A 12608-nucleotide genomic window follows, 5' to 3' on the forward strand; every position below is an offset into this window, starting at 1 on the left:
TTCATAGCCCTGAATTGTTTTGTAGAAACTCAGGGGATCTTTATGATCCACTTGAAAGTCAATGAACGAATTGTTGAAAAAAAAAGTAGTATTTATCCATTTTTTTCCGGACTATCGCCCCATCGTCACAAATAAATGTTTAATTCGCTCCCTGGTATATAAATTACATTTTTCGTACGGAAAGCAAAATTATGTTGAAATTTTGACGTTCACTTCAGCATGCGTGAAACAATATCGATCGAAATATCTCAAGCAAATCTAGAGCTTCGATGAAATATGTTAAAGTTTGAAGCTGAAAAAATCTTCATTTCATATGTACAGTAGATAGTGAACTTCCAAGACGTTCAGTTCACAAAGCGTTGGAGTTTCATATTATTTATTGAACCTCTTACCTGAGGAATAATTTGATAATTTATAATAAATTCAAATGATCCATAAACTTGAACCCTTTTTTTTGAGTTTGAGTACCTTTTATAAAATAGACACATGTAAAGAAGTCGTTGTACGAAATTTTTCAGCTGAATAATGTTTAAGTCCATGTACATTATCTCTTTGTCCCTTATTGAAATGGAACACAAACAAACAGAAACAAAAATGCATATTGATTTTCGTTTGTTAGGATTGTATATTGAAGTATTTGTGATATTCGTAATTTTTATATATTAAAATGTTGCAACTGATTCAGCTTCCGTTTCAGGATTTCAGTTGATGATCTGTATAGACTAAAAGTCGAAAATAGCAACACAATCTCCATCACATTCGATCCCTATAAATTCGAATTGTTGTCATATTTCTAATAAGACGACATCATAACGCCTGGGAGTAGAAGCGCCCTCTTGGCTACAGCAACGCCCTTTCAAAAAGGGACGACTAAGAAGCTCAAATTTTACGACGACAGGGCTGGTCATTGCAAATAAATAAAGGTAACTTGGCATGTCCCAAAAAAATTACTTTTTTACCCGACTTGACCCAGTGAGCCACCGGTAAATTTACGAATTCCTCTGACCACTTCCAGAAACTAGATATGTGGGCCAGTGAACTGACAAAAAATCATTTGAATCCGTTAAGAATTCGCTGTGTGGTGAGGGTTTTAGTATTTTTGCTTTCACTCAGGCCTATACGGATTAATCCAAGAAATGTAAAATTGTCTTCCAAATGTCTGAGAAGCAGGCTCTGTCCCAGTGAGGACGTTAATACCAAGAAGAGGAAGGCATGATTTAATCCTTGAAACATATGGAGTTTTTTGTTTCATGTTTATGATAGTTACTTCAATGAAATATTGTATATGATGATTTATGACCGCCCCGCAGAACAAATGAAACCAGGGTTGGGAAAAAATCTTAAATTCACTCTACAGTAGCCAAGCAAAGCCAACCACAGTCAGCGAAGCCAGTGAAATTCACTCCCATCGCTGCTGTAGTTAATGGACCAATGCACGGGTTCACTATTTGACGTTTGAGCGGTGCCGTGTTATTTATGTGACCATGGAAACCAGTGAATTCGGCACCGCTCAAACGTCAAATTAGTGAACTCGTGCATCGGGCAACCCAAAACTACTGTAGAAAAATGTTCTATTTCTAGCTGTATTTCTCGCATTTAGAGCCTTCAATGACACTGACGTTTTAGAAAATTAATGCACCCAACTTAGGCTACTTGATGAGATTCATGGTTTTGAACTACTGCACTGGGAATAGCCACGTGATTTTCGCGAAATTCAAGCCTACTACTATTACCATTCCCAGCACTGAATGAAACCACTGTGCATAGCTAACTGACCCGCGCGTTTGGGCTTCGTAGGCGCACTGCCGCCCGCGAAATTAACCGACAATGAAATGCTTCCAATCCGGAGGAGGACCGGACAAGAGCAGAAGCTGATGACTGAGGAGAGCCCGCGCAACGCAATGAAGTGGATTGTTGTATATAAACAAGTGATTTTTGGCAGCGCGGTTGCATTCCATTATTGTCGTTCGCGCGTGGAAAAACGGTGCTTTGGTGGAAACCGAAAAAAAGCAAAAGTGGAAGAGATTTGGTTTTGGCTGTTTGATTTTGGATACAGTGTACCGATAATTACGGAAAACGATAGCATCCAAAGCGGTGCATGGTGTGCTGAAGGACTCAGAACATAACTGCGCAGGCCTAGAAGGCTGACTGATTGGTGGCTGGTTGCGGAATTAGAAGATTATTTGACGAGTGTGCTCTTTCGATTGGTGCACGATTCTCGAAGACGGGGAAATACAATGATGGTTAGTGTTGGAAAATAATTGGACTCAGATAATCTTCAGTGAAAAGTTATAGTTTTACGAACTAGAACATTGAATTTATAAGTGGTGGTGTGCTTCTTAATTGTTATTGAGCTATAATGAACAGAAGAGATTTAAATAGTGAAACCATGAAAAGTGCATTCAAAAAGCGTAGCCATTGATGTTTGATTTTGTTATTCATCTTTTTTATCAGTATTGGCAAAATAGATTCAGGGAACAAGTGACGAAAAACAAAAAGATTTGGCGATCTTTCAAAATTTTATCACTCAACCGGCAAAACAATAAACATTATTCGATCATTCATCTCCCGCATTACAATATTATTACTATAAATATGTGGTTGTCCAAATAAACGATAATTATATTTTTGATATTTAATAATCGATGATAATATTTTTAAATGAAAAAAAGTGTTCATCTATCGTTGAAGTACAGTGAAATACCTTATTTTCGGCGTTGGCACTGAATTCCGATCATAGTACATTTTAAATTTCCCATGAAATTATGCGCAATCATATCAGTTCTACTTTCAATGATTTAACCATCTGATATCGACTTTTACAAAAATAACAATTATTGTAAAAACAATGTGGGTTTTTAATCCTTTTCCTAAAACATGTTTAGTTTTCCATGTAACTAAGGGAAAATAAAACAAATTCAATACCACTGGACTCATTTAATTCAATTTTTTAAACATTTTTTAAGCACACAAAAAGCGCCCGACACGAATGCCCTGACGAGGGTAAAGTGTCGTTAATAAATAATGATGATAAAAAAGTTTTTGAAAGTGATTTAGAAAACTTTTTTGATATGCATGTTATGATCCAACCAATTAGCATGAAAAATAATCATTTTTATTTCGATGCTATGAAAACATACCAAAAATCCCGGGGGTATCCGTCTAATGGCGCTGTTGGGTATTAGATATCGAAAGTTAATTGAAATACACATTAAACATACTTCGATAGTTATTTTGACATTAACAGTTCTTGAAAACGAAGTCTTGACAATGCTCTCGATACTTCAACAAACTCAATAGTTGAAGAAAGGGGCATTGCTTTACTTAAAAGTCAAATTTGAATTGCTGCAGTACTTCTTTCAGTGATTTTCATAGTAAGAGATCCTTAAAATCTTTATCATATTTTGTAGGTTAGTCCTCTGATGATACTGTCAGATAGATCCTCCAGAAGTTTACAATACATATTTCTCATTAACATATTTAAAATAAAATTTGATATTTCTTTAGAAAGTTCTTCTAGGATTCCAATCGTCCAGGGTTCGTCCTATCATCTCTTGAGAAAATTCACAAAAAAATCTCCAACAATTCCTACAGGAATCAATTAAGGAAGTGGAGTATTGTTCACACTGACGACGATCTTACAGTTGAGGTCGAAATTCGCGTATGTGTCAAACGATACAAACTGTAGTGGTATTTTTTGAAAGATATTTCACTATACAACTCAAAGATTTGTTAATAATTAAGAAGTTCATTCAGATGCTGTTTCTTGAATCTCTATAGGGTTTGTCTACAAATAATTGTCCTAAGATTTCTTCAAGAGTAACCAAGAGCTCCTTGAGGCACTCCTAAAGAAATTCTTAGAGATGCTTATCTACGAATTGCTCCAGAAACTACTCATACTGTTTCATTGGAAATCCTACGAATTTCTCTCCAGAAGTTGAAGTTTGAAGTTTGACAAACTCCAAGAACTATATAAGGGATTCTACAAAAAAAAAAATAATAAAAATAAAATACAGAAGATCCCCAAGAAACTTTTCTTGGAATTCATTTAGAGCTCATTTCAAGTATATGTCCAGGAGACTCTTAAGAAAATATTCGAAAGATTACTTCAGTAATTTTTCAAAAGGTTTGCAAAAGAGGTTCTCTAGAAATTCCTACTCAAACTCAAATTAAAAAAATCCTTCAGAAGTTGTAATTGGTGTTTCATATGAAGTTCCTCTCGGAATTTATTCCAAAATAGTTTCTCTTTAGAACATCAATTTCGCATTGACATGAATGCGACAATAATGGTCAAGTGTCGTAAATAAATATATTAACAAATAGTTAATTTTGCATAGCTCAAACAAGTCCTTCATTAGTTCTTTTTGGAATTTCAGGGAACACTCCAAAAACTTCACAAGAAGTACAATAAGGAGTTTTTCCAGACAATTCCCTAGCTATTTATTCAGCAGCAATGGCCACTAAGAGAAGGCGATAAAATCAAATGTGCAATACATGGAATCCCCTTAAGAAAAACGCTTAGGTCTTAGACAGATCTGCGTTTGATCGTTAAGAATTTTCCAAAGATCTCAGATGCGACCAATAGAACCATGTATCCAACATAATTTTACTAGAAATGCCCCATGTTCCTTCACAGATGGGGCACACTAAGAAGTGAAAGCGAGTTGAAAACTTGTACCCACTTCCAGCTGCTGGCAAGTGGTATATCTAGTATAGAAGACATCGAACCGTCATTGTCAATGGTAAACAAAAACCATATGATTCGAGCAGTAGACCAGTTGATGCAAGGATTGCAGACATTATGATCGGGATGTGTTCGATAAAACACATTTTTATTTTTTCATAAAATGTAAATGTTTTCTGTTATCCTCTCCAATATTCATCTTTCAAAACCACAGAATGTGATCTTTATAAAATATATTTGCTATCAAAAGAACGTCTATTTCAGGGGACGGACCTGGTGTAGTGGTTAGAACACTCGCCTCTCACGCCGAGGACCTGGGATCGAATCCCATCCCCGACATAGTCACTTATGACGTAAAAAGTTATAGTGACGACTTCCTTCGGAAGGGAAGTAAAGCCGTTGGTCCCGAGATGAACTAGCCCAGGGCTAAAAATCTCGTTAATAAAGTAAAACCAACCAACCAACTTCTATTTCATCACGTGATTAAAGCTTTTGTTTACTGATCTCTTCATTCATCTAAAAATACTTTATGTTAGAAAAAAAAATATATATTGACTCAATAACCTCGGATATGAGTGGCGTAGGTCAAATTATAAAGTTATATCAAAAGAAGTTTTTTTTTCTTTTACTTCATTGCCATCTGGATATATTTTATTTTTGGTTCATGTCAATACAATGTCGATGCATGTACTGGTGGTATAATTCTTTTGACATTTCAATGTCCATATACCAGCATGTGAAGAATAAAGTAGGTGCCATTTTTTGAGCTCGAGTTCCGCTTATGTTATGTGGATGGGGTCGCTTAAGTATTTCAGAATTAAATATTGTGAACAATCCGCTTTATACCTTTGAACATTTTATTTCAAGGATTATCTACAGTCACCCCACACCGTTGAATCACACACAGCTGTTTGAAAAGACAAAATTATAACAACTACCGAAAAGCTTAACATTACCTATAATTTGCTATTGGATTAGATGGACAAATTGATGTAAAGATTTGCGAAAAAGTTACACGTCTTCTCAGTGAGAATCGAACTCACGACTCCCCGATCTCTAGTTGGGGCGCGTTACCACTACGCTATGAGAAGACTCATGAACGCAGAAGTAGCGGTAACGCGCCCCAACTAGAGATCGGGGAGTACCTGACGAAACTTTCGTAGAGTTCCTGGAAAAATAAAAAAAAATATAATAAAATATACCACCGTCCATTAATACTGACTGCTGAAAAGCTTGTATTGTATTTTAACAACAATATCTTACAATACCTTTGAAAAGTATTTCTGGTGAAATCCTTGAGGATACTTTGAACACATCTTTAATAATTTCCTGAGAATATGTTTGAAGAATTGTTGGCGGGATTTCCCCAAGTAGGAAGACAAATCTTATTGCCGGTGCATTTCATTTCCTTCTGCAGAAGTTTTTGTAAACCCTACTGGAGACACATTTTGCAACGATATATTCTTTAAATAAATGCATCTTATTGTCGACTTTCATACTATTTGGTCAAGAAAAGCAATAGGTTTTTCTTCGGTCAGAGTGAATCAGGGGGCGCCGAAGTGGTTCTTAATCCTTCTCACTCTGCATTGTTTTGGTTGGATTTAGTCTAGATCCTTTACATAAGTTCCTTATCAGACACTTGAAAGATACTTGGTATATTTCTGGCTTAACACTTCAGTCGTCGCGCTGTGGTATTTTGTACAACACCTCTGAAAAAAACCTCGCTTTTTGTTCACAACAGCAGCGCGGTCCTTCTGTAGGTGGCAAACCGCGCGACAACTTGAAGGTTAATGCTTAGTAGACTTCTTCGAAGGATCATAACTTTGGCATTATCTATGATGGATTACAGACGTAATTTTAAGGTGTCTACTATTTAAGTTTCTCGGTTAACCCATTTTGGGATCTTCGATAGGTTTCCATAAACATCGATTTCAATAACATCCATTTTATGGGTTCGCGAGATGCTGGTAGAACTGCAAAAGGGGCCGCAGCTTAAAAAAGGTTGGGAATCACTACTTTGGGCCATTTGTCATAGATTATTATGTAGAGTCATATACACGGGAAAAAATTCTGTGGTAAAAATAACTATTTTAGCTGACTACGCCCATTCTTAAAACTACCATGGAAATTCAGACCAATTTACTATGTTTACGGTACATCCCAATGCATTACTGGTACATTTGACAGAAATAAATTACAACAATCTGATTCCAACTACAGACATGGTAAAATCAAGCGCATTTCTGGTCTGCTGAAAATTGCCGGTGCGAGCGCTTAAGTTAACCCCCTAAAATGGTAGTTTTTACCGCACATTTTTTTTGCGTGTACAGTCAGTTCAAACTATGCTTCAGCTACAAACACTTTAAAGCAGGTGAGAAATTGCGGTGGAAGGAAAAAGGGTGGCAGTGTCTTAAAGGAGACCTGACTCTAGATGTAAATCAAGCATTAATTGTAGGACATTTTCAAATTTCAAATAGCTATAGGCGGTCTAGACCTCTACACACTCAGAAATTTTTACCGAAATTCCAATACCGAACATTTGGTAAAAAAAATCCCATTGAGTGGAATCAAACAACTCCATCACATGAGCAGTAGTCTATATGCTACTTTCATAGACAACCTAACAAATATCAACATATTTTTCTTAAAAAATAACGTTGACACTAGGCCTCAAAGTTTTACCAAACTTATCAGGTGTTGAAAGTTCTGTTGAAAACTAAACTTTATTGCAAACAAATTGAGTGTGTAAGCCTTGATTAATTCAAAGTAAAATAGCTCCGAGAGCATCTTTGAGTTCTGTAATCCATATCCTGAGATGTATGGTATCAAAAATTTGCATGCTTCTAGCCTCTCCTACTGATGAATAATTGTCTCACATTTGCATAGTTCTCCAAATAATGAGGAGCGCCAAATTCTAAAAATTCACAAATTGTATTATATTTAAGAACGCTGGTGGGGCCTTCATAAGCCGAGTGGCTAAAGCCCGCGGCTACAAAGCAAAGTCATGCTAAAGGTGTCTGGGTTCGATTCCCGGTCGGTCCAGGATCGTAATGAAAATTTTCTTGACTTCCCTGGGCACAGAGTTTCATCATACCTGCCACACGATATACGAATGCGAAAATAGCAACTTTGGCAAAGAAAGCTCTCAGTTATTAACTATGGAAGTGCTCATCGAATACTTGAGAAGCAGGCTTTAGCCCAATGAGGACGTAATGCCAAGAAGAAGAAGAAGGGACGCTCAGTTGCAGAACTTAAATCAAACAATCTTTTGCAAATTCATAAAAGACTGGCCGAAGACAAAAGAATCAGAAATCTAGGCTAAAAATGTTTGAAACAGTCTTGAGAATAAATTTTGAAAACTTGTTTCTATCTATGTCTTGATTTTATAATAAAATATGTATTTTTTATTCTCAGTATTTCAAGTTAACAGCCATTGTGCTGTTTTCAGCCGGTGTTCTAGCCGGCAAAGAAGCGCAGCCTAAATCAGCTGCTGCTCCAGCTTCATCGCCTTCGAAGCCCCAACCAAAAATTCCTCATGGAAAACGTGAAGCACCCGTTGGATACGGACCCATGGACTACCTCAATCCCGGTCATACAGGATACAACTATGGAGTAGCGCAACCATCATTCAACCTTCCACAGTACTCTGGCCAAAAGTACTTCATGGGACCATTTAAATACCCAACAACACAACCGGCTTACTTCGCTCCGGCAAGTCATGGATACAACACCTTCGCGGATAATTCGGTGAAATACAGCATTGGATCGAAGGAACTATCAGATTTACTCAAAGCTCTGCATTCTCCAAGCCCTGCGATATCGATCAAAGCTGTCCCCACTGGCCAGGGTTGGGATACACCTTACAGTTACGAGTCACTCAATCAATTCAAACCGACAATGATCAAGATCCATGAAGTGCCGTCTCATAGCTATGGAGCCCCTCTAGCTCCGGCAACGAACTCTTACTATTCTCATGGCTATAGTGCTCCTCATCCAGCAGAACCCACGTATGCTTCTGGAGTCAAAGGATTACGTCATTATGCCTCATCATACAACGCAGCGATCCCTGATCTATACTCTGGAAACAAATACATCTCATCCATCAAACCACTAGCCGTTCAGACTCCCGTTCAAGTGTTGTCTCCTCTACATACCTCTATCCACACGCAGAAACCATTTAAGCCTTCAACATACCTAGGAACCACCAACGACTCACCAGACTACTCCCACACACAATCCCCCACCTCAACCTCGGTTCACAACAGCTATCTAGCACCCAGTCTCCAATATCTACCACCAAAGGCTCAGAACAAGATAACATTTGAACAACCCTCCAAAACCTATCTTCCAGCGCTCCCATCCAGCCCCAGTAACACTTACCTCCCACCGAAGCCTTCCAATACGTACCTTCCGGCCAAACCCAGCAGTGGAAACTACATCCCGGTGACCTCCCATGGGGACGACTCGAAGCATCTGCAGCACTTGCATCATCACCACAGTTCGGATGAGTCTAACGATTCGTACGAGTACAGCGGAACGGCGGGATCAGCTCCCAGCGGAAGCACCGTCAAGCCCCATCACCATCCGTGGCAACCATGAAACGCTTCCTAACCGGGTTCGCTGAGGATCATCCAAAGACTTTCGATTCCTTATTATTACATTTATTTTCTTCTTTCAACCGAATGCCGAGTGAAAGAGCAGCATTTATAGTAAGGTTCCATAACAGTACTGGATAAGCTATTTATAAATGTAAGACGAATGGGTCCCGTATGCTGGTGCAAAGAACCACGGCCATGCAAACAGATGTTGGACTATTGCCATTTATACTTTTTTTTTTGTAATCGACCTTAAATAAGAATAACATTCGAATGAAAACTTCAAAGAGAGCTCTAGGCGTCTAACAGAATTATGTACGTATGAATAATTCTAGTGATAGGTCTAGTGGACTTGAATCGAAAACTCTCTTCTGCTGTACGGAACGACTAATTACACTAATGGTGATTTATAATATTTATGTACATTAAACCAACTCGAATCATAAAATAAAGATTTGATATGAAAACATGAACAATGATTTTATCTAATATCACTACATGAAAAACGGAAGACCAAACCTGCGGGAGAGAGCGATGAAGCAGGAGTTTGATTCCGATGCTCGGAATAACATAAGGTGATCGTTTAACAGGACGTTGAGCTAATTTCTTGTTATATTAAGCTTCGATTAGTGAGAACTTGAGAGAAACTCGCGAAGAGGAAAAATATCAACGTAATATGCAGCCCAGATTCCGCTGTCACGAAACGTCAAATGCAGCCCGTCGTTTTTATGGCTGAACAAGTGAAAATCAAGGGTTCCGACGTGTTTGTGTGTAAAAAAAATCCCAGGTTAAGGCGAAGTAGGCCGTCATTGAAATTTGTACGCGTTGTTGATGATTGTTGCTATTTCATATCACGATTTCGAATCAAAGAAAATCAGTTGGTTTTGCACTGACACAGCTGAAAAAGTATCAGCATATCTTATGCATGCTAGCGCGTACAGTGATACATTTTCAAGTCAATATAAACTATCAAGACTAAGTTTTATCAGTTTGAAATGCAAGCTGAAAAATCATCATTGTTGCCAAAACGAATGACGGGCTACTTGGCCTTAATCACCGGGAAAGTCGGAAAAAACGAGAGTAAACGGAACTGTCGTTTTGTATGGGGCGATCCTCAGCAGTTTTCAACAGCCTACTTGATGGCAAGATGAAGTTTGCCGGGTCCACTAGTTAAAAATAAACTATTATACAATAACCTAAGTCAGCGGAGCAGTTTTTCAAAGGATGCGGATAAATCTAAACACAAGACTAGTTATTTTTAATGTCTGCTACGTCTGCTGGCATGGAATTTCACTAAAAATGCCGTTTATGCTTCGGTGTGATGCAAACGCAAAAGTGTTTTGCTGAGATGACCATGTGAGAGCTTGAACGGCTTGCGCAAGATTGATGTAAATACTGAGTGGAATAAGAGAAAAAACTCAGCAATCGCAGAAAAAGAACACCGTCTCCGCGAGTATCGTCTCAGGTGAGAACCTGGGAGGATGGCACAGATACTGCACACAAATTTTTCCAAACTGCAAGATAACTCCGGTTTGCCAACGACAATCAAGGCAGGCTTGGTGAAAATCGCTAGTTTCCATTTGTTGTGTACCGTCGATCTTTCTGGACAAATATTGAAAAAGTGCCACAGTTTTCTGTACGTTTAATTTTCATTCTTATTGAAAACAGTTAAAATATGCGTATTTCAATACATTATATTCAATTAGAATAAATAGGGTTACCTTATTTGCTCTTACTGAAAAGAGTACACTTTTCCAACTCTGTAAAAGAGTACTTAAGAGTACACTAAGCCTATCTTGAAACATTTCAAATGCGCTACTAATTAATAATTTCGAAATTGTCTTGCAAAAAAATGTCTGATTCTTAATCACAGCCACTTTTCCTGCATTTCAATTAAAATTAAGTTTTTTAGGGAGACACTATTCTCAACTTTTCATCAAAGATTTTACGAAATTTAACTTTTACTTTTCTCACCAATTCTGTAATATGCTTTCTTACAATATTGAACAAGGACTCCGAGTGAATCGATTGTTTCAATCATTTTTATTTTTAATTACTAGTAAATGTAAGAAAATGTCGTTCGACTTTTTGTAATCAGTCTTGGGAACTGTGACCACAATTCACCACAGTTCATCGATTCTGCCATTCAACCAAAACACAAAGCAGCAGCAGCATCAATACCATCAGGCGTTGCGCTGCCAACGGTTCACACACTGCTTGACTGTTTTTGTCTCTCCACTATGACCGTTTTCGGGCAGCCATTCCAAGGTGAATGATTGAAAAAAGTGTTAAATCATTCAATCGCTAATATTTCGCTAGTGTTTTCAACTAATTGAAATCTATTAGCTCTAACAGAAAGAGCACAATCATTCCGTTGCGATACATATAAACAAGTTCAATTTCATGCTGCCTTTATCGAGCAAAAATGCAAAACCCCGAAAGCCGCAAAAATCGTGTCACCACTGTGCTCGAGTCATTTCGCATTCGGGGTTGAAAAACGTTAAGAAGAAGAAGATTACAGTTTTGAAGAGCCGTGACATTTTTTGGTTTTGAACGGTCATGGTTTGCTTTGGATTTTGATGGTCGGGTAGAAAGATGTAAATGTAGAGGCGGTAAATGTTTGCTCCAGTACTTTTCTCATCACTGTTTGTAATAATAGTGTCTTTCAAATAAGGTTTGTTGAAAGAATTCTTTCCTTAGTACTTAGCAAGAATATTCTTAAGAAAGTGTAGAACAATATGAGTTTGTTAATAAACCAGAAGAACTGAGAAGAGTGAAATGTGGATCTGAAAAGAACCTCAAGCATTGTCTTCGGTTTAAATTTTATTAGTTTATTTTTTGATTTCCATACTACGCTTCAAAGTGAAACCTTTTCATTCCCACAGCTTTGATCATACAAAATTGCATCGCCAAAACGTCATTTCTAGAAAAAGTGCTTTAGAAAAAAGTTGTTTCAATAAGATTAAATTGTTCAAAACAAAGTGATTTTGAATTGTAACCGACTTTTTTTAATTGAAAATGAATAGTACACAACCAGTAGATTTACATAGCGTATAAGCATATTAGGTTTACGTAGCGTATATTTTTTTCTAATCGTTTTAGCTGATCGTGCCAATTCGATTCAGCTAGTTTTTGTCAAAAATCGGTGAACTCTCTGTGTTTTTTTTTTGTCTACTTATCTCGTTTATTTGGCAGGCTCGTGCGCCGAAGGGCATAACAGAGCCGAAATCTTTTCTTTTTTACATTATTTACATTTTAAAAACTATGTTAGTTTGGGGAAGTTTTACGGTTGGGGAATACATTTGTACAATAGGAAAGGAAAGGATTTT

At 37.5% G+C, this 12608-nt stretch overlaps 1 protein-coding gene and 1 non-coding gene across 2 annotated transcripts; one reads left to right on the plus strand and one right to left on the minus strand.

Annotated features, from left to right (window-relative positions):
* Positions 1–1930: 1930 nt before the first annotated feature.
* LOC5563638 (DNA-directed RNA polymerase II subunit RPB1) lies at positions 1931–9743 on the plus strand. The gene is made up of 2 exons (XM_001647854.2): positions 1931–2243; positions 8099–9743. The coding sequence occupies exons 1-2, from the start codon at positions 2238–2240 to the stop codon at positions 9281–9283; spliced, it is 1191 nt and encodes a 396-aa protein (XP_001647904.2). The 5' UTR covers positions 1931–2237; the 3' UTR covers positions 9284–9743.
* Trnas-aga lies at positions 5703–5775 on the minus strand. The gene has a single exon. It is a non-coding gene; the product is annotated as a tRNA-Ser (tRNA).
* Positions 9744–12608: the final 2865 nt, after the last annotated feature.

This window comes from Aedes aegypti, chromosome 3 (genome assembly GCF_002204515.2).
Source record: "Aedes aegypti strain LVP_AGWG chromosome 3, AaegL5.0 Primary Assembly, whole genome shotgun sequence".
NCBI classification, from domain to species: Eukaryota; Metazoa; Arthropoda; class Insecta; order Diptera; family Culicidae; genus Aedes; species Aedes aegypti.